Below are 23651 nucleotides of genomic sequence, written 5' to 3'. Positions count from 1 at the left end.
TTTCTGGGAAACTGAACTTTTGATTAGACCCATATCTACCAAGGCCAAGAGGCAAAATTCCATCACCAGAATCCTTCACTGGTCCTTGGAGCCAGGAATCTTCTCTTTCTATTTTTCTTAGGTTTCATCTTTTCATGATGTCCTTGATTTCTTGGATGTTTTATGTCAGTAATGTTTTTGATTTAATATACAATTGCTTCAATTGTATCGTGTACTCCTGAGGTTCTCTCCTTCATCTCTTGTATTCTGTTGGTGATGCTTACCTCTGTGGTTCCTGTTCTCTTCCCTAAATTTTCAATCTCCAGGATTGAATTTTTCTCATTTTTTAATTGATTATATTTCCATTTTCAGGTCTTGGATGTTTTATTCATTTTCTTCACCTGTTTCATTGTGTTTTACTATACTTCTTTAAGTGATTTATTAATTTCATTTTTGAAGGTCTTTATTTGTTTGATTGTATTTTCCTGTATTTCTTTTAGTGATTTAACCGTTTCCTCTTTAAAAGCCTCTACCATCTTCATAGGTACAGATTTAAGGTCATTTTCCCATCTTTCAACTGTGTTAAAATATGCAGAACTTGCTGCCATATTGTCCTGGTTTTTGTGATTATTGTTCTTATTCTTTAGCCATCTGGTTGTTCCTGGAGTCTGCTGGGCTTCTTGGACATGCAAAAAGAGCCCTAGGTTATGAGCTGGGGGCTGGATCTCCTCAAGTAGCCTGTAGCTCTTCTCTTCTGGTTGTTTGTCAGCTGGACCTATAGGCAGGGATTTGGGGTGTGGGTTTCTAACCTGTATGATCCTGCAGGTCTCCTCAAGACAGCTAGTAGTAGGTCCATGAACAGGAAGCTGGATCTGCATGTCTCTGGAATGCGGAGTCTTCCTCAGAATGGTGGGAGTAGCTCAGGGGGCTGAGGATAGTACTGTGTGTGTCTGGAAGCCCTGATCTTCTCTTCTCTTAGGGAAACAAAAATGGATGCTAGTGTTTGGAGTTAGCAGTGCAGGGGTTTGCTGAAGCCTCAGTCACTGCACCCCTGGTGTTCAGACTCTGCTGGTTGCAACCATCTTGGTACAGGATCCTGTATGTTTTTATTATCCAGCTGGACTCCTCAGGGGAATGGGTATAACCATGGACCAGAGGTTGGGACAATGTCTCTGGTATCTGGGAGTTGTCCTTGGGGAAATAGTAGGATTCTGGGGTCTAGATGCTGGAGCTGTGAGCTGTCAGGGAAGGAATAAAGAAAGAAATGAAAGACTTCCTAGAATTTAATAAACATGAAGGTACAACATCCCCAAACTTATGAAATACAATGAAAGCAGTACTAAGAGTAAAGATCATAGCACTAAGTGCCTTCAGAAAAAAACTGGAGACATCTCATACAAGCAACTTAATGACACACCTGAAAGCACTAAGAAAAAAAAGCAGACACATCCAAGAGAAGTAGACTGCTGGAAAGAATCAAATGCAGGGCTGAAATCAATAAATTAGAAACAAAGAGAACAATTCAAAGAATCAATGAAACCAAGAGCTGGTTCTTTGAGAAAATCAACAAGATAGACAAATCCTTAACCAAACTGAAAGGCAGAGAGAGAGACACAAAATGAAACGAGGTCATAATGACAGACACTGAGGAAATCCAAAGAATCATTAGATCTCATTTCAAAAGACTAAATGCCACAAAATTTGAAAATCTAAATGAAATGGAAATTTTTCTTTATAGATTCCATTTACCAAAGTTGGTTCAAGCTCAGATAAACAAATTAAGTAGTCCTATATCCCCTAAGAAAACAGAAACAGTCATCAAAAGTCTCCCAACCAAAAAACATCAAGGACCAGATAGTTTCAGTGCAGGATTCTGCCAGATATCCAAAGAAGAGCTAATACCAATATTCTTCAAACTATACTACAAAATAGAAACAGAAGGACATTGCCAAACTCATTCTATGAGGCCACAGTCACCTTGATACCTAAACCACACAAAGACTCAACATAAAAAAAGAATTACAGACCAATTTCCCTTATGAACATTGATGCAAAAATACTCAGTAAAATACTTGCAAACTGAATCCAAGAACACAGAAAGAACCCATGACCAAGTAGGCTGCAACCTAGGCATGCAGGGGTGGTTCAGTATATGGAAACCTGCCAACATAATCCCCCATATAAACAAACTGAAAGAAAAAAAATCATATGATCATCTCCTTAGATGCCAAAAAACATTTGACTAAATCCAACACCCATTCCTGTTACAAGGCACATACCTAAACATAGCAAAGGCAATATACAGCAAGCCTATAGCCAACATCAAAAAGCAGAGAGAAATTTAAATCAGTTCCACTGAAATCAGGGACAAGGTAAGGCTGCCCACTTTCTCTGTATCTCTTCAACAAAGCACTTAACGTCCTAGCTAAGGCAATAAGATGATTAAAGGGGATCAAGGAAATATAAACTGGAAAAGAAAAAGTCAAAGTATCATTATTCACAGATGATATGATAGTATACATAAATGACCCCAAAAATTCCACCAAAGAATTCAAATAGCTGATAAACACCTTCAGCAAAGTGGCTGAAGAGAAAGTTAACTAAAAGAAAAAAAATCAGTAACTTTCCTGTATACAAAAGGTAAACCTTGTTCTTGTTCCTGTTTACCTTTTGTATACAGAAAAGTTACTGATTTTTTTTTTTTTTTTTTTTTTAGTTAACTTTCTCTTCAGCCACTTTGCTGAAGGTGTTTATCAGCTATTTGAATTCCACATTTGGCTAAGGCTGAGGATCTGACTTGCTTCCATGTATGTGGACCTATCTGCATTGCCCACGTGGCATGCCTGGGTTGGCTACCCAGAGGCTATTTAAGCTGTGGGCTGGCTTTCCCCAGGGTCAGATGATTGTTCAAGGTTCCTGAATAAACTGCATTGAAAAACAAACAAACAAACAAACAAAAAAACCCAAAAGGTAAACAGGTGAAGAAAGAAATTAGGAAAACACCACCCTTCACAAAAGCCACAAAAAAACCTTAGAGTACAAAGAAATGTTCATCGTCCTTAGTCATCAGGGAAATGCAAATTAAAACAACCCTGAGATTTCACCTTACACACATCAGAATGGCTAAGATCAAAACCTCAAGTTACAACACATGCTGGAGAGGATGTGGAGAAAGAGGAACTCTCCTCCATTGCTGGTGGAAATGTAAACTTGTACATCCACTTTGAAAATCAATCTGGTGCTTTCTCAAACAATTAGAAAAAGTACTACCTCAAGATCCACTATACCACTCTTAGGCATATATCCAAAAGATGCTCATGTATACAACAAGGACATTTGCTCAACTATGTTTTATTTGTAATATGTTTTATTTATTCAAAGCTTTATTTGTAATAGCCAGAATGTGGAAATAACCCAAACATCCCTCAATTGAGGTATGGATTACACAATGGATTACTACTCAGCAATTAAAAACAAGGAAATGGTGAAATTTGCAGGCAAATGATGGAAACTAGCAAAGATCATCCTGTGTGAGGTATCCCTGTTGTAAGGACTATTAATATTTACTCATAATTATCTTTTAGTATCTGCTATTAACCCTAAGCAGCTGTATAACCAAATCACCACACAGAGAATGGGTTTATTTAGTTAACCTAGAATACAATGCTGGGCAGTAGTTACTTCATCCTAAACCTCCAAGCCCTCATAGTTTCCTAACATTTAGATTTCCCACATTATACTTGCTTTTAGTGATATCTTAGGTCCAGTCCATCTCTCCAGGTCCTTCTAGGATCTCTCTCCAGCTCTCTTCCTAGCTCTCCTCACCTGCTCTTTCTCCTCCCACTCATTTCCCCCCCTCTGGCTCCTCCCATCGCTCAACATTGTGGCTAGTTGCTTTATTTTGGCCTGTTTACACAAAGTTGAGACAGGATGCTTAGAATAAGTATCACAATGCAACATCCAGATTGAAACCAGAGAGTGGGGGAGGGGGCAGAGATCAGCATTTGAATGAACAAGGGTAAGGTGTATACATTTCAAAAGAACATTCTACCAACATATCCCAGAAGCAGACAGACACACAGAGTATAAGTGGATATTAGACATATAATATAGGATAATCACACTAAAATCTGTACACCTAAAGAAGCTAATCAAGAAGGATGACCATGGATAAGATGATCAATCCTTATTTAGAAAGGCAAACATGGTAGACTTCAGAAGAGGGAGAAAACAGGCAACAGAACAGGAGCCTAACACAGAGGGCCTCTGAAAGACTATACATACCCAGCAGGGTTTAAAAACAGATGATGAGACTCAGTCAAACTTTGGGGAGAGTGCAGGGAATCTTATAAAAGAAGGGGGAGATGAAAGACCAGGAGGGGACAGGAGATCCATAAGGAGAGCAAAAGAACCAAAAACTCTGAGCACAGGGGTCTTTTCTGAGACTGATACTCCAACCAAAGAGCATGCATGGAGATAACCTAGAACCCCTGCACAGATGTAGCCCATGGCTGCTCAGCCTCCAAGTGGGTTCCCTTGTAAGGAGAACAGGGGCTGTCTCTGACATGAACTCAGTGGCTACTCTTTGATCACTTTCCCCTGAGGGGGGAGCCTTATCTGGCTACAGAGGAAGACAATACAGTCAGTCCTGATGAGACCTGATAGGGTAGGGTCAGATGAAAGGAGGACCTCTCCCCTATCAGTGGACTGGGGGAAGGGCAAGGAAGAAGAAGAGGGAGGGAGGCAGTATTGGGAGAGGATGAGGGAGGGGGCTAGAGCTGGGATACAAAGCAAATAAATTGTAATCAATAATAATGATAAAAGAAAAAAAGAGTTAAGTAATGTTCCTTCCATTTATCTTTTGTGAAATAATTTGAAGAATATTGATTTTGACTCTTTTTAAAATACTGGTATAATTCTGTGCTCAATTTTTGGCCCTAGGCTGTTTTTTGATTTTTTTTTTTTTTTCTGAGAAAGTTAATTACTCTTTCTATTTCATTAGACATTATAGGTCTGGTTAAATTGCCGGATATAATTTTGATTTAGTTTTGTAAGTGGTATTTATCAAGAATTGTATGTATTTCTTTTAGGTTTTCCAATTTGCTGTAGTACAGATTTTTAAAGTATGTTCTTATGATTCTCTGGATTTCCTTGATTTCCCTCTTTTGGTCTCTAATTTTATTAGTTTGGATATTCTTTCTCCACCTTTTAGTTATATAGGCAAAGGGTTTATTAATCATTGATTTTTCTCAAAGAATCAAGTCTTTGTTTCATTGATTCTTTGTTCTTCCTTTGTTTCTTTTTTTAACTTCAGCTCTTAGTTTGATTATTTCTTGTTGTCTACTTCCTTTGGATGTTACTTTATCTTTTATTTCTAGAGCTTTCACTCTATGTAAGCCTTTACATGGCTAATATGGGATCGCTCCCATATTTGGGATGTAGGTAATTAGCACTATGTCCATGCTTCTTGATACTTTATTGTGTCCTATAGGTGTGGGTATGTTGAGTTTTCATTTTCATTCAATTCTAAAAAGTTCTTAACATCTATCTTAATTTCAGTTTGACCCATTTCTCATTCAGTTTCCATGAGTCTGTGTACTTTCTGTAGTTGCTGGTGTTGATATTCAGCTTTAATCCATGGTGGACAGGTAGGTTACAGGGTGCCTTTTAACATATATGTTGAGGCTTGCTTTGTAGCTGAATATGTGGTCAATTTTTGAGAAAGATTCATGAGCTTGTGAGAAGAAGGTATGTTGATTTTTGTTTGGGTAGAATGTTCTGTAAATATGTGCTGGGTCCACTTTGTTTAGAGCATCATTGAGCTCCAGCATTTCTGTTTAATTTTAGTCTGGATGAATTGTGTGTTGGAGAGCTGGGTATTGAAATTACCCAGTACCACTGTGTGTGGGTCAATGATTGTAGTTATAGTAGTGTTTCTTCTTTCTTTCTTTCTTTCTTTCTTTCTTTCTTTCTTTCTTTCTTTCTTTCTTTCTAGATTTATTTTATTTATTTATTACATATACAGTGTTCTGCCTGCATACCAGCAGAGGGCACCAGATCTCATTATAGATGGTTGTGAGCCACCATGTGGTTGCTGGGAATTGAACTCAGGACCTTTGGAAGAACAGCCAATGCTCTTAACCTCTGAGCCATCTCTCCAGTCCAGTAGTGTTTCTTTTATGAACTTGGATGCCTTTGTGCTTGTTTCATAGGTGTTAAGAATTGCACACAGTGTCCTTCAATACATCTTCTGATTAGTTTTAGTTTGAATCTATTTTGTCAGATATTAAATTGGCTAGTTCTGCTTGCTTCTTGGGTACATTTTTTTTGGAATATCTTTTTCCATCCTCCTGATCTGAAATGATGTTTATCCTTGATATCAAAGTGTGTTTCTTTACGTAGCAGAAGGATGGATCCTACTTTCATATATGATTTGTTAGCCTGTGTCTTTTTCCTGGGGAATTAAGAGTGTTGATTGATGGTAAGAGTTATTATTGATCAGTGTTTTTATTCCACTTATTTTGTTGGCATGATTGGTGCCCCTGCTCCCACATTTTGATTTGTTAGTGTGTTCTCTTGGGTGTGTTAAATATCTTCATGATGAAGTTTTCCTTCTAATGCTGGACCTCAAGGTGTGTATGTTGGTGGTTTTTTGATTTCTCTTGGTAATTTTTGTCTTATTTGTTTGGGTTTGTTGTTCTTTGTTTGAAAGAGGGAATAAGAAACAGAGACAGAGAGATACAGAGAGAAACAGACAGATGGAAAGATTGGGTGAATAGGTAAGTGGGTAGGTGAGCTCTGGGGAGGGGAAAGAATATGATGTACACTAGCATTTATTATCTATTTTTTGATGATTTTTATTTATAACATGAAATAAGACTTCCACTATACCCTTAGCATGTAGACTTTCAACTAGTTTCCTCAAAACTATTTGTTAGAAATAATGAATATTTCCCGTGAGTTCAATTATCATCATTTTCATAAGCAAGCTGGACTCTCATGTGTGAGTTCATCTTTGAAACATGAAAGAATCTCTGTTCCATAGATTACATCTTTCTCCATTCCAGCTTTGACTTCCACAGCACAGTAGGAAGCTGTGAAGTGGAGGCGCAAGTTACTCCACTTTTGTCTTCTCAAGATTCTGTGTCCATTCTGTCTCCTCAAGTCTCCTTATGAAGTTTATATTTAAGTTCTGAAACAAGGTCCTTTGATGTCTACAGGGAGGCACTGGATAAAAGCACTTTGTTTCATGACTATCGCCATTGTCACGGACTGAAAATCTTCCAGTTGAGGTGTGCAGAATCTCCATTTAGATAAACTTTACTTTTGAAATGATTTCTACTAGTCAGGAAGAAAATGTTTCTGAGTTTTGGTATACATTACTTCTAAAGAATTTTGTTGCTTTTGAGGTTACAGTAAGTGTAATTGTGCACTCCTTGCAGCAGAGAAAGGTTTTCTAAAGCAGCGATAGGTACACTCCCACTCCATGAGGCTGCTCTCCAGAAAGCATGTTTAGAAGCAGCCCAAGCTGGGAACACAGCCTGCACATCTCCACCTAATGTGAGAAAGAGGGCAACAGTCTGCTCAGGGCAAGCTTGACATCCTTGTTCCTCAGTGTATAGATGAGGGGGTTCAGGGTTGGGCTGAGGACCGAGTACAGCACTGAAGCCATTTTGCTTCTTTCTGGGCTGTAGCTGGAAGCAGGACTGATGTAGGCACAGAACACAGAGGAGTAGTACACACAGACCACGATGAGGTGGGAGGAGCAGGTAGAAAAGGCCTTCCTCTTGCCCTCAGCAGAGCGCATGCGCAGGATGCTGGCGATGATGTAGCCATAGGACAGCAAGGTGAGCGCGAAGTTGATGCCTCCATAAAAGGCATCTGCCACAAGAGTCATAATGCTATTCACATATGTGGGGCTGCAGGAGAGCAGGAGGAGTGGGGGGATTTCACAGAAGAAGTGGGTGATGACCTTGGGGCCACAGAATGACAGCCGCGTCATCAGACCAGTGTTGATAGAAGCATTCAGAGCACAGATGGACCACACGCCAATGGCCAGGGCCCCACACAGCTGTGGGCTCATCCTGGAGCTGTAATGCAGGGGATAGCAGATGGCCACATAACGGTCATAGGCCATGACAGTGAGAAGCAGCAGCTCAGAGGATCCAGACCACACAAGGAAGAAGAGCTGGGCCATGCATCCCTTGAAGGAGATGGTGTTTTCTTCAGAGACTAGGCCAAGCAGAGCCTTGGGCAGCACAGAGGAGGTACAGATAATATCCATGGTGGCCAGGTTGCACAGGAAAAAGTACATGGGGCTGTGGAGCCCAGTGCTGGAGGTGACCAAAACAATGATCACTATGTTGCCTGTTAGAGCCATTGTGTAGAGGGACAGGAAGCAGCCTATCAGGAACAGCCTTAGACTGGGGTGCTCTGAGAAGCCTTCCAGAACAAACTCTGTCACCATTGTCTGGTTGGAACTCAACATCATCATGGAGCGTTTTGGGTCCTCTGCTGTGTCTGTCAGCTTCTGAGAAAACATAACAGTCTACCACTTCAAAGTCTGGTTTCTAAACTTGTCATCTCAAATTTCTCTGGTGTAGAAAGGAAAGGAATGAATGTATTTCCTTCATGAATCCCATTTTCCCCTATCGTCTGTATCGCACTTTTTGAAACCACATATATTTTATATAAATCTGATTTCACATCTAGAAACTTACACCCTGTAGATTTGGATCAAGAGGGGCATCTGCTCCTTCCTCATCTTGTAAATTTGGGATGAGTGGAGCGTCTTTCACTCAGCTCCTCCCTGTCCGACCTCTCCCCTGTCACAGCAGGTATTTCCCATTTGATGTCAAGGTTTGGATGGCATACACTCTTGTACCTTCCTTACGTTGGAGTGGGGCTCTTTGAGCCATTTCAACATGGCAATTGTCTTTTCCATGGCCAAGTAGCCATGTATTTTCTGCATTTTACTTATTGGGACCTGTGAATTCTCCTGTAGATGAAACTTTCCTACCTCTAATCCACTTCAAATCTACCAGACAAAATGGTCTCAAACCTCAGCCTATAATGTACTTCTGTGTCTTTTCTGTCTCAACAAACAATGACATCAAAGTCCACATAACCATAGTTGAAATCATTGCCAAAGGCCACAGACTTTCCTGTGTGCTTGCAATGACCATTCGTAGAAACTTAACACCACCTTTTCCAGTGTTTCAAGATGCTTATTTTATAGAGCACACTTCTATCTCTTTGACTCATTGTCTTACTATAGCCTATGCCCATAGATCCATACAGGCTTCTTGTTCCATGAGCCAAGAATGATGTTTTGCATCTTCTTACCTCTCTCACCCAAAGAGATAGTAATCAATGATTAGGAGTTGTGCTAATACTATGTCCATTTAGTAGAAAAATAGCAGTTGCTTTTTCCCCCATATGGCCTATGATCTATCTAACCACAGGTACTTGGCCCCTGTTAAGAGTTCCAGGTATGGGTTCCAGATAGTGAAGTGAGCCTCATCTGGTCCTCAAAGCCTTCAACTATATCTTTTCAAACATTACAACTCATGTTCTCAGTGTCCTCGGTTGTTTCATGGTTGGTTTCTGGCTTCGTGGCATTTCCAGCATCCCTAGTTTTCTCCTCCATCACCCAAGGAGTACAGCATGTACATGTTATGATAAATGGCCCTCTTCCACTAGTCCAAATTTAGTATGTCTCCCCCCAGTTCTTCAGCAAAACACACTCTTGCTTGACATGGAAGGCACACCTGACATCGCCCATCAGCCTTTCCATAGGCTCCTTCATGTTTTCATATGTGAGCACACTCTTTCCCTATCTAAAATCCTGTGTGTGGCAATTGTTTGTAGGGTTACTTCTCTAGAAATATTCTTTGCTTTGTACCTCTCTTTCAGTGCCCAAGACAGAAAGACATTATCCTTCATGACAGAGCACATTCATGACTTAGTAGTCAGTGAGGTGTGTTCCACTTACTGACTCCAGTGGCTCTCATCACTTCCCCAATTTGCCCTACACCAGTCTTCTAACACTTTATTTTGTTAAAGTCAGATTTTATTCTCTGTATCTTCTCTATAGTATAGCTCACAACCTATTTTTTCCTCATCTAGGTAGAAAATACTGAGTTTTAAACCTCATACCTGTCTTTATTTCAAGCTAGACATACTCAAATGTTATATTTACCCTCTACAACCATGTGGACAGTGTTGAGTCTGACCATGTTTCTTCCACACTCTCAAATTCACTGTGCTAGAGAATGCCAATGCATAGCTTGGTGTTTCATTTTATTCTCCAGAAACAAAATTATCAACGTAATTCCTGAAATGATTTCAGTAGTTTCTGGATCTGGGTACCTAATTCAACTACACCTTAAACTGTGAAATACTCTTCTCATAGTACTAAAAACCTTTTGATGATGTTCAGTCCCAATCTTTAGGGTTTACTGCCCCCCGAGTGCAGGGGGTGTTGATTCAGAGTGACGCTAGGCTGACCTAGAGAGGAAGATTTAAGAAATAATTGAAACCTGTAAAACACATTTGCTGTTTGATAGAATTCTCCTATTACATATAGCACAACCATATAAAGCTAATCACATGGACAATAACTAATAGATATCTAAATGGCATACATGAGAAGAAATGAGAGTAATGTAAATAAAAGGGTGATCTGAGAACCCAGATGTATGTTCACCAACCTAAAGACACATGACAAACAAGTAAATACAAAAATACACACTAGAGAAAATACAGCATCTTCAACAAAAGGTGCTCTTCAAACTTAACAGTTACGTGTAGAATAACGAAACAAGATTCTTAGCTTTCATCCACTTCAAAACTAAACTCCAAGTAGGCCAAGGACCTCAGTGTATGACCCAAACATTTAAACAACAGAGGAAAACTATGAAATATCCTTGAACTCATTGTCACAGGAAAGATCTTTTTAAGCAGGACCATGGCAGCACAGGCATTAAGATTAATAACTGACAAACAGGCTGAATGAAATAATAAAGCTTCAGTATATCAAAGTACACCACCATCTGAGTGAAGAGACAGGCTACAGAACTGCAAACATTTTACCAAGTATACAAATGACAAAGGGTTAACATGTAGACTATAAAAATAATTTTAAAAATTTATCTTGAGAAGAAAAACAAATTACCATCAATCTCACCTTCCCCAGAACAATCTGAACTACAGTAACAACCTGCTTTATTAGATATGGCCGTCAATACAATAATATCAATTCACTGTTAAGGGACCCATACCTGGAAGTCTTAACTAGATAGATCTAGTGATTAGATAGATCATAAGCCAAAGAAGAGAACCTACTACTGTTTTCTACTAAATGGATGTAGGGGCAACATAATTCCTAATTATTTATTGCTGTACCCATATAGCAGTTGATCGTTCAAACTCCATCAGAGGAGCTTCTTCTTGTGATAGATAGAAATTAACACAAAGGTCTACATGTGGTCTATATAAACAGAATAAGAAACTTTGGGGTGCTTAGACCTAAATGGGAAATCACGCTTCTTTTCTCATGAGCAAGGGTTCTTCATGGAAGAGGAAGAGAAACACAGATTGTTGGAGCCAGAGATGTTAGGTGACTTCCAGAGGAGAATGTTTTCTAGAAACAACAGGGGCAGATAAACATGTGAACTCACAATGATTTTACAGCATACACAGAATAAGTGCAAGCTAGACAAAACCCCAGCCCTGAAGAAAAGGGAGGCACATAGCCCGGCCCTTCACCGAGGAGTTATTGGCCTTCGTTAGCTGAGGAAGGCAGAGTCAATGTAATTTAACGATATGAACTCTCTCTATAGACCACACTCCAAAGACGACCACACTCCAAAGATGACCACACACTTTAGAGTAGGTGGCCAAAAAAATTGGATCCAGTGAGTTTTAAAAGAAAAAGAGAGTTATAAAAGTTGAGTGGGCAGAGAAAGGGGAGTGTATCTGAGTGTATCTGTGTTGGGGAGGGAAAGTGAACCTGATCAAAAACAATGTATGAAATTCTCAAAGGATTAATAAAAACATTATTTTTTTAAAAATACAATATTTCAAATGCTGGCTATGTTGTCATATACTTTTAATCCAGGCTGTTGGGAGAGAGGGTAGTTTAAAGCCAGACTGGTATACATAAATGAGTTCCAGAATGGCCAAAGCTACATAGTGAGACACTGTTTCAAAAAGCAGAAAATGGTTCCCAAGGAAATAATACCAATGTATCAGAGAGACACCAACACTTGCTTGTGGAGAAGCAGTAATACTGCCAAATAAGTGGAATAAGCCTAGAATGAAATAAAGAAGGGGCACTTTATATGTTCAAAGTTATTACTTATAATAATATAATATTATTATATTAAAAAAACATGATCCCTTTTATGTACAGTAAAATAGATGGGAATGGAGATACTGCATTTATCTCTCACATGTGGAAACTAGTATACTCTATCTTAGTGAAATAATGACTAATAGACATGCTAATAGCAAAGATGAGGACGTGTTAAGGAAGGTAGGACAGTAGGAACTAAGCACATTTAGACAGAGATCTAGGCCTCTGCATGGTAGACTGACTACACTTCACAATCATCTCTTATGTATTGACACATAACAAGAAGAGAGGAGCTCAAAAGTTGAGAATGAGAGATCACAAAATCTCAGAAGCAAACATTTACTTAGAATATGTGCAAAAACATTGAAATATCAACCTATGTCTCATCAACATATGTAGTGACTTTCTATTACAAATAACTGCATTGACCGACACCATTCATGGTAGCTATTAAAATTCATAATACCAGTTTAGAAAAATATATCACAGAAAAGCCAGATATAAACAGACAACAGTCTGGATAGAGCCCAAAGCTTAAGATGTGCAAAATGACTGTTCACGGTGGAGGGAAGTACACTTGAAACTTGATCTGTAGCAGGAAATGCACATCTGTGTTACCTTTTAATTATTGTGGCCTGAACAAGAGGATGCAGAGAACCCCTGAGATCCTGAAAATATCCTGCATCTTCATAGAGCTTGGCTATATGGAAGGAAGCACCCGTGTAAAACACAGCGAATGATTAAAAAAATGGAAACTTCTGCCTTAAGTGTACCTTGAAACGGTAAAGATAATTTTCACTTGTTAAGTTTACTTGGCGTCAAAGCCTTGGCATCTACCTTTCAAATGGTTAGAGCAAATAGAATGTATAATAAGTATAACAGGAGCCACAGGCCTTAAGGTGAAGAGAGGAGACACCCATGAGAGAGGGGAGAGAGAGTGACCTCTGTGGAGTAAGATTATTACTGAGAGGTTAGGTGGAGACGCGCCTTTTGGACAGTGTACCGCAATGTCTTTGACACCTGAGTACTCCAATGGCAACATGCACACTCATGCATTCACTTTACAACAGTGAGAGAATGAATATGAGTGTGTGTACAATACCAGACAGGTCTGAAACAAACACAAGAAAACATCAATTGTTGCAGAGCGAGTGTGCCAAAATTTCTGGTCAAATCCCTATTAACCACGTTGAAAACTGCCATGTTCCACTTGAACATGAAAACTACTTTGTTTCACTTAGAAGCAAGAACAGAACAATTACAACAAATGTCTGAAGCCTGATAAGCATCATATCTCTGTAAAGGGACTGAGGGCTTGTTCAGGGCCTTGGCTCGGACAGTGTGGTAACAACCTGTAAGATCTTGTAATACCATTATAAAAAAAATGGACACCTGTCCTAGGAGACAGAGACACCATCAGGGCTCTTGCCTGTGAACCCTGAAGCACCTAAATCGGAAAAAAAAATAGTGAAATCAGACAGGTGCCCAATTCTGAGATTTCTATGCAAAATTGAGACTGGCTAGTACACTGGAGCTGAGCTTTGTTCTTGAAAACAGTGGAGAGGAGATTAGAAGATCATGATAATGAATCTAGATGGGCAAAGGCTGGATTGAACACAGGACTTGAAGATAGTCTCGGCTCCCCACATGTGTGCCATCTTCACAGGAAGAGCTCTGACTTCACCTTGTGCACCCCACCAAGTGGTACCCATTGCTGCTTCTCATCTGGATCAAACCAGGCTTCCCCTGTACAGTATCATGGAGGACCTCAGTATTCGTATTGTCATAGAAGATAAACTATGGAGAGAAGATGTTGGAGTAGGATCACTTCGGTAGTCAGTGATTGCTGTTTTGCCTGCATTGGCCACCTGTGGTATGCCATGTACTTTGCATCCAAAAAAGCTAGTGCATTGATTTTTTTGTGTATGTGTGTGGGATAGTTTGCATTGTGCAGCAGAGAGGAGAATAGCGCTTTTGGTAAACCATAAATCAGTAATTATTGTTTCTATTTTTTTAATTAATTTTTTGTTTTTTATATTAATTACAGTTTGTTCACTTTGTATCCCAACTGTAGCTCCCTCCCCCATCCCCTCCCAATCCCACCTTCCCTCCCCCATCCCCTCCCAATCCCACCTTCTCTCCCTCATCCCCTCCCAAGCTCCTCTCCAAGTCCACTGATAGGGAAGGTCCTCTTCCCCTTCCATCTGACTCTGGCTTATCAGTTCTCATCAGGACTGGCTGCATTGTCCTCCTGTGTGGCCTGGCAAGGCTGCTCCCTCCTCAGGGGGAGGTGATTGAAGAGCCATATACACTGTGTTTAGCAAACTATATTTTGATGCCTGTCATTCCTGTTGACCCAGCAGATAATATTATCTTAGTAAGATGTGATACTGCTATACAGAGGGAAAAATTGATGTCTCCCAAATGTTCAACCTTACATGCCATGAAACAGAGAGATGAGCTGTGCCTACCCAAGCCCTCTTTCCCTAATTCCATCCTGTTCTCATGGGAATTGATCTTTGATTGCTTGTGTGCCCATTTGTGCCTATCTGGACATGGGAGAATCTAGCATCTAGGTGAGAGTTTGAGTGGGAGCAAATTCACAACAGCCTCTCATGGCTACAGGTAAGCCAGATCTCAGCAAGGCTGACTTGAAAGCATTCAGAAGCTGAGCCTCCACTGGAAGCAAAGCTCCTGAACCTCACCATGGCCATGAACGGGAGAGTCTCCAGATGCCATGGTCTGTTCAGAAAAATTGGTAGAAGAAGAGCCTACACTTACAACCTTGTTATCACAGTCCTTCCCCTTTTTATTCGGCCATTTTTTTTTTCTCTGATACTTAAGGTCAGACAACAGAAATTGTTTCTTTAGGTAAGTCAGAGTCATGACTCATGGCAGCCCCAATCTGCATCGGGGAGAATTTGGCTAACACCAGCAGGACTGGGCTGGTGCTTTTAACTCCATGGAAGGTGAAGGTTGTCTTCCATACTTCAACAGTGTGCTCTGGACAACGGGGTATGAAAATCTCTCTATGGCATTTCCTCACCATCTCCTGTGGATGCCATGGTCAAACAAGGCAACATTCCATTTCTGGCTAGTCAATACAGCTCTTAGATTAATCTAATTCTGTTGGCTTCATTTCAAAATTAGTATGAGTTCTGTGGGGGATGAATGAGGAAGTCAGGTTTTTCAGGACAAAAAATCAGACAAAAAACTGATTGTGATTAGAAGCTAGACATTCTGCTGTTTATGTAACAGAGCAGGGAACTAAACCTTTCTACCATAATCTGTTCTCTGACCCTCAAACTCAGGCCTCATTGAGAGCGTAACTATGCTGTTTCCGTCTCTGTGCTGACATCCAAACACTGGGACAAATGTTACTTTTATGGTGAAACTTTTGCTTTGTAGGTTCACTGTTAGCAGTAGAATCACACACATAGTGGAAGATTAGTCTCCACTCACCTTTCCATGTCACAGTGGATTCAGGTGACAGCTGGCTTTCACACGTGCTGTCCACAGACTCTCCTTTCCCGCAAGCACCAGGTCTTTAGTGTCTCTCTGAAGCACTGTCTTCCTCTGTGTAGAGGTCATTGACCTTCAGGAATACCTGTGATTTCTGAGATCAAGTCCTGGTGTCTCCTGGGACAGAAACTCAAGGAGAAAGCTCTTAGGATCAATTAAAGGGGACTCAGGGTTTAATGACCCAAGCTCCCCACAGAGAGCAGTCAGGGGAGTCACACAGGGTGGACAGGAGCAGCTTTCCCACTGTACCCGCCTCCGCCAACCCTCTGCACGTATGTCTCAGAATGTCTTTGGTGTTTTTATAACCTGTGTGGAAGGTCTCAACAGGATAAAAATGGACTCCTTTGTATTCTTCTGAGAGTACTTCATCTGATTTTTTAAAAGTGCAGTGGGTTAATTCTAAGTACCTTTTACTTTCTATGCCCCACTTCCTTTTCCTACAGTCAAACCTTTCAGTGTATTGTTGCGTATTAGTGTCCCCCAGCACTTTTGTTTTGCTTGCTATATTAAGTATTTAAAATATCTATTTAGGCCCGATACATAGATATAGGTTCTTCTCTGTCCAGTGGGGACCTGGGAAGGTCTTCGGGATGAGGCATGCTGTTGGGCGTGGCACTGGGGCTGCTGGATTCCGAAGGGTAGAATGTCGTGCTGGAAGCCCAGGCTTCCCTATAGTAGAAGATGACTGGTTCCGGATTTCAGGACTCTGTTCGAGTGCTTTAGGTTGAGACCTGTGTGCCCTAGGCCAGGGTGTGGAAAGGATTACAATTTAGCTAACTCTTTCAGAATGAGATTGCTGGTGGCAATGGAAGCTCAGACATTCCAAAGCCCATGGCGATTCCAAAGTGTTACAACTCTTGGTTAAGCTGCTGTGCTGGCAGAGGGACGGGAAAACGCCCATGCCTGGTCAGCTTGTAGCCGATGAGACACATGGTGAGGCCCAGGCCTAGTGGGCCAGAGGCAGGTCTGGTGAGAGGAGGCACAATAGGGCATAAATGAGGACTCTCCTGCAGCCATGGTGGAAGTCTGATGGTATTACGAAGCAACCAGCCAACAAGTTTATTTGAAATCAGAGATTTGTAAACCTTGGACAGTGGGAGAGACTTTGAGGGTGAATTTGTTTGATTCACTGGGGTCAAGGGGTCAGGGATACTTGGTTTACATCTAGTGGTACAGTGCCTCATTTTCCACGCAGTAACATGGTCCTATCACAAGAAGGAAAATACAATACCTACTTATCCTGTGGGTGGGAGAATCTCCAAGTACCATTGAAGGTCACTGCTGAAGACTAAGATCCTTAGCAGGGTGGTGTATGTCTAGGAATTCCCAGATGCTTGCTGGACCAGTTCCTTATCAAGAAAGGATATGGCCTATAATCTTCCCTGAGGGCTATGTGACACTCTTACAAAATTTAGGATCACTCAGATCTGGAGAAACTTTTAGAACCTCACTGAGAAAATGGAGTCCACCATCATAGATCGAGCCCAAATGGCCAACCAAAGATGTCAGACTTCAACTTAATCCAGCAAAGCTCCACATATAGGTATCATTTAACTAACTTAATTGGTTATATTTAGGAATATGTGTGTGTGTGTGTGTGTGTGTGTACTTATAGTACACTTATATACATGCAATAACGATTAGTAATAAAAAAGAGCTCATGCATTTAGAGGAGACTAAGTATGGGCATATGGGAAGGTTTCAAAGAAAGAAAGGGAGAGATGAAATGCAATAAAATTATAACCTCAAAAAATTAAAGATAAAAAGTCACTCAGTTATGTGACACCATATCCTTCATAAATGAAAACCTAAATAAAACCATTATTCAAAAATTTTAATTGTAAAAAAAATTATTTAATATATTCTGATCACTATTTCTCTTCCCCCAACTATTTTCAGATCCTTCTCACCTCTCCACTGACCCAGTTTGGATACCCCTTCTTACTCTCTCTCTCTTTAGAAAATCAACAGACAAACAAATTAACCCATACAAGGAATAATAATAACAACAGCAACAACAACAATAAATACAATCTGAAATCATAATATACAAGCAAAAGACCATTAAGAAAAAAAATGCTCCCTTCCAATTCAATACAAGACAAAAAAATATTTAAAAATACTATTGGGTTTGTCTTGTGTTGGTGGCCATAAGGCCTTCCCAATTACCTGTGTTTGATATACCCTGTGAGACTCCAGTGGATATAACTAATTATTTTCTTGCAAGCAGCTTCCTGGTTAGGTCTAGCTTGAACCTATGCAGTACCTGTGTATGCTGCCACAGTTTCTGTGAGTTCATGTGTGCAGCAGTCCTGTTCTGTCTGGAAGACATTGTTTCCTTGGAGCCGTCTATCTCATCTTACATTCTTTCTGTCTCTTCTTCAGGAGTTTGATGAATATATGTCATTTAGGAATGAGGGTTTCGAAATCTCTCAGTCTCTGCACATAGTCCAGTTGTGGGGCTCTGTGTTAGTTTCCTTCTACCACAAGAGGGAGTTTCTCCTATGATGTCTGAGCAAGGCACTGATCTACAGCTATAGCAGAAGGCTATTAGGAGTAACTTTATTGCTGCGTTCCTTTCGCTGAACTATAGTATTTTCCCCTTTAGGCTCAGGGTCTATTCATTCTCAGGTTCTTAGCCTCCAGAGTAGTCATGAGTTACATATTGAATATTCCTTCAATCCAATCAGATAGTGTTTGATTACTTCCATAATGTTTTGCCACAGCTGTACCAGCACAGAATCCAGAACAGCAAGATTGAGTATCTTCAGCATGCATGAAGACAAGTTGTTGTTGAAGACTGTAGGGTTTGTAGCAAGTTTGTCATTACTTTTTTTTCTCTAGTAGATTACTTTTGGTGATCCTCTGGCATAGATTATCTTTAAGTACCATGAACACTAGTCAGAAGGGGTAAAGGCTCTAATTAGGCAGAAGATCTACTTTTCTTGTGTTCAGTGAGATATATAAGTGTTGTCTTCAGAAGTAGGGCCTTACCATCAGTTTGTCGAGAGCAACCAACAGCCTTGGTAAAATCCTGAGATTTTTTTTGGGGTCAAAAGAACTGTCTACTGGGAAAACCACAACTACTACACGTTTCTAAGATTCAGAAATTGCAACAGAAATCAAGAATTGGGATCTCCACGTAACAAAGACAAGACCACGTGTCAGCACATATAATCACCTTAATTATCCCAACTCCAGATGCACAGAAACCAGCACAAAGCACAAAAATTAACATCCAAGACAATATGCCTCCACCAGAACCCTGTAAATCCTATTACAGTAGGCCTTGAGAAATATAATGTAGCTGAAGCAAAAGACAAGGACTTAAGAACAACCCTGCTCAGTGATTGGTTGTAAGCTGTTTTATTGGCATATCAGGGGACAATTAGGGAGTAGTGTTTACACAACATTGAGATAGGAGAATTGTTGTAGATTGTTATTGATATTTACTATTGTTTTAACTTCTTGTAATGCTGCTGTTAATCCTCAGCAGCTGTAAAACCAAATCACCACACAGAGACTGGGTTTTTAGTTAACCTAGAACACAATGCTGGGCAATATTTACTCCCTCCTAAGCCTCCAAGCCCTCAGTTTCCTAACATTTAGATTTCCCACATTATACTTGCTTTTTGTGAAATCTTAGGTCTGGTTCATGCTCCAAGTCCTCCAAGCTCTCTCCTCCAGCTCTGCTCTCCTCGTGCACTCCCTCCTTCTCACCCCTTCCTGTCCTCTAGCTCCTCCCCTCTTTCCTGTCCTCTGGCTCCTCCCATTGCACAACATTGTATCTAGTTGCTTTATCTGTGTCCTGTTTACACAAGAGTTGAGACAGGATGCTTATAGTGAGTATCACAATGCAATATCCAGATTGAAACCAGAGAGTTGGGGGTGGGGAAATCAGCATTTGAATTAACAAGGGTAAGGCATATACATTTTAAAAGAACATTATACCAACAGAGAATCTCAGAACAAGAGATGCAATCAGATATAGGGGGTACAGAAATCATCATTTGAATTACACAATAACCTTATGCCTACAACTCTTTACCTCTCCTCTCTGCCAGATGCATTCCTTGTCCATTTCCTTTAAGAAAAGAGCAGGTCTCCCAGGATATCAACCAAACAAGGCATAGCAAGTTACAATAAGACTAAGCACATACCTCATATCAATGATGGATGAGGTAACCAAGTAAGAGGAAAAGAATCCCAAAAGCAGACAAAAAAATCAGAGACAACCCTCAATTCTCACCATTAAGAGTACCACAAGAACATTAAGCTACACAACCATAACATGGAAAGGACTTAGCTCAGACCCATATAGGCTCCATGATAGCTTCTTCAGTCTCTGTGAGCTGCTATGAGCCCCAATTAGCTGATTCTGTTAGCATTGTTCTCATGGTATCCTCAATCCATCTGGATCTTACAATCTTTCCTTACCTTCTCCTGTGGGGTTCTCTGAGCTTCACCTACTGTTTGATTGTGGATTTCTGCATCTGCTCCTATCAGTTGCTGGATGAAGCCTCCCTGATCATGATTGGGCTAAGCAACAATCTATGAATATAGTAGAATATCATTAGGAATCATTTCATTGACTTTCTTTTCTTCCCTTTCTTTTTCTCCTTTCTTCCTTCTTTCCTTCCTTCATTTATTTATTGATTGATAGTGCCACTTGTGTTTGGTTCTGTCCTAGGTCTCTGTGTTACCCAGCCTCTGGTTCCTGGACATCCAGGAAGAGTGAGGTATGGGCTCCCTCTAGTAGCATGGGCCTCAATTTAGAACAATCATTGGATGGCCACTCCCACAAGATCTGTACCACCATTACCCCAGCACATCTTACAAGCAGGACATATTGTAGGTGGAAGGTTTTGTGCCTTAGGTTGGTGTTCTAGTCCTAACACTGGAAGTTTTGCCTGGTTACAGAAGATGATTGATTCAGGCTCCATACCCTCACTACTAGGAGTCTTTGCTAGGGTCACCCTCATAGATTCCAGGGAAGTTCAACTGCACTGCTTCCACATCATCCTCAAAGGACCCCTCAGTTTTAGTCATCTCTCCCAGTACTCTCTCCCTTCATTATTACCCTGTCTGATCTCTCCTGTTTCCATCCCCACCTATCCTCATTTTACCTGCAAAACCTATTCTATTTTTGCCTTCCCAAGGAGATTCTTGTGTCCTCCTTAAGCCCTCCTAGGTACTTAGCTTCTCTACTAACAGTTACTTAGCTTCTTGGGTCTGTGGATTGTAGCATGATCATCCTTTACTTAATAGCTAATATCCACTTATAAGTCTGTCTTTCGGTACCTTACTTAGAAAGATTTATTCTACTTTCTTTCACTTGCTTGCAAGTATCATAATGTCTTTACACAATAGACAAATGCTCCCTTGTATAAATGTACCACACTTCATTTCTCCATTTATTAGTTGAAGAACATCTAGGTTGATTCCAGTTTCTGGCTAATGTGAATAAAGCCACTATAAACATAGCTGAGCAAATGTCCTTGTAGTATTGTCACCGCAATGACACTTGAATACCCCCTGAGTGAGGGCTGGGAGAAAAAGAGCAGGGCGACACAAGGAGGACACCAAGTCACGATTCTGATCAAGGTGCCATTTATTAAGCATTCAAGCAACACTTATAAAGCAAAAGATCACAAGCAATTTTCTCACAGTAACAGCTTCACTTGGCAAAGAGTCCAAGGATTCACTCAAGGTTACACAGAATTTGCTATCTGATTCCCAGGATTGCATGGAGTTTATTTTCTAGTTCTCAGGGACAGAACACCCTGCTGCAAGGACTGCCAAGGTCAGCCTCTGAGAAACTGAACTTTAGATTAGACCCATGTCTGCCAAGGCCAGGAGGCAAAACTCCATATACCAGAAACCACTGCTCAGACTCAGCACCCATACAGCAATACACACTCCATTTTGGCTGCCATATAGTAAGATGGGGTGTTCTTGGGTATATGAACAAGAGTGGTATATTGGTCTTGGGGTAGACCAATTCCAAGTTTTCTCAGGAACCATCATATTGATTTCCATTGTGGCTGTAGAAGATTGTACTTCCAACAACAGTGGAGGAATGTTCCCCTTGCTCCACATCCTTTCAAGCAGGAGCTGTCACTTGTGTTTTTGATCCAAGTTTGTGGAGTACAGGTTTTTGGTGTATGACCTAATGATTCTTTGGATTTCCTCAATGTCTTTTGTTACTCCCCCCCCTTTTGTTTCTAATTTTGTTAAACTGGATATTCTCTGTGAGTCTTTTAGGGTTCCTCTATCTTGTTGAGTTCTCAAAGAACCAGCACTTTGTTACATTGATTCTTTGTATTGTTTTGTTTCTATTTTATTGATTTCAGCCCTAGGTTATATTATTTCCAGTATTATACTCCTCTTGGATGTTTGCTTATTTTTCTTCTAGAGCTTTTAGGTGTGCTGTTATGTCACTAGTATAAGATCTATCTAATTTTTTTATGAAGACACTAGTGCTATGAACTTTTCTCTTAGCACCACTCCCATGGTGTCCCATAAGCTTGGGTATGTTGTGCATTCATTTTAATTGATTCTAGGAAGTTTTTAATTTCTTTCTTTATTTCTGCCTTTATCCAGTAGTTATTCAGTTGAGAGGGAATAAAGGAATTTAAATTGGTTTCTCCTTTTGCCTTGTCACATGCTTGCTTGTCCCTAGTGCATGTGGAGGCACTACTCATTGGTTCCTGCCACTTAGTGAATTCTCTTTGGAAACCGTTTACAGATAATCATAGAGGTGTTTCTCAGCAATAATCTTGGAGCTCAACCCAGTCAAATTAAAAACAAGTATATAAATAATGACACCATGATTCATTGACATGGCCTTGTTTTACCTATTTTTCCACATTCTGTTTACCACATTTCTTAATCATGTTTTTGCCATTTCTTCTGTGTTAGTCATATGACTCTATATAGACAAACACCACAGTGTGTGAAGTCACACCAACATGATAAGCTCTTTATTTCAGAGTTCCTGTTTCAGTAGAACAGAGCTCATGCCAGGCTATCATTACATACATCAAGAAGTGTTGAATGATAGTAACCCTTGAAGGATAGCTCTGTCACACAGAACTCATCCAGCCAGGAGAATGATGAGGTACAAGTTAGAGTCATGAGTTAACAAACCTTTGAAACGACATACGGTCTGAGAAAGTAGCCACCACACCAGCTTCTGATTCTGGTCTGACATCTATGGATGTTTGAATAAAAGACATTTCCATAGGAATCAGAACTCAGCCCCTAACTTGGGTCCCCTATGAAAATTTCCTTAAAAAATTTGTAGGCTAAACCAAGCACCAGGGGAAACTGTGAGATAATAAAAAAAAGAAGAAAAAGCCAAATCAGGCCATTAACTGTCCAGAGCAAGTGTAGGGAGGATTCATGTTTCTCTCTTTAACCATACACTTTTGGCTATCGCCAAAGAGGATCAAAAAATTTAAATAGGTTTACTAGAAGGACGGCACTCAATATTTAACTAGATTTGATTCAGTTAGTCACAGAAATAACATAACAATTAATAGCATTGAACTTATAAGCATACATTTTTATGTACTGAGTAAAAATCATTAAAACTATCTAAAGCATTCAAAAGAGTAAAAATCTGGTATTATCTGGCAAACAGTATGATGTCCCATGGATGAACTTTAAAGAGTTAGCCAAGGCTGTAACTTAGTGTGTGTTTCCCTGAGTCAGGAGATTCACAAATGGTCTTGAGTTACTCTTTTAGATTGTCACCCACTGCTTCCAAACTTCTCCAAGCTCAAAGTCA

At 40.2% G+C, this 23651-nt stretch overlaps 1 protein-coding gene across 1 annotated transcript; it reads right to left on the bottom strand.

Moving 5' to 3' along the window:
* Positions 1 to 7534: 7534 nt before the first annotated feature.
* LOC110544609 (olfactory receptor 13A1-like) lies at positions 7535 to 8473 on the bottom strand. The gene has a single exon (XM_021630521.2). The coding sequence runs from the start codon at positions 8471 to 8473 to the stop codon at positions 7535 to 7537; it is 939 nt and encodes a 312-aa protein (XP_021486196.2).
* Positions 8474 to 23651: the final 15178 nt, after the last annotated feature.

The sequence above is a fragment of the Meriones unguiculatus genome, chromosome 1, assembly GCF_030254825.1.
Source record: "Meriones unguiculatus strain TT.TT164.6M chromosome 1, Bangor_MerUng_6.1, whole genome shotgun sequence".
Taxonomy (NCBI): domain Eukaryota; kingdom Metazoa; phylum Chordata; class Mammalia; order Rodentia; family Muridae; genus Meriones; species Meriones unguiculatus.
This window is presented reverse-complemented; position numbering and strand designations above follow the sequence as displayed.

Coding starts and splice junctions, on each gene's coding strand:
- LOC110544609 (XM_021630521.2), bottom strand. CDS start 8,473: ATGATGATGTTGAGTTCCAACCAGACAATGGTGACAGAGTTTGTTCTG.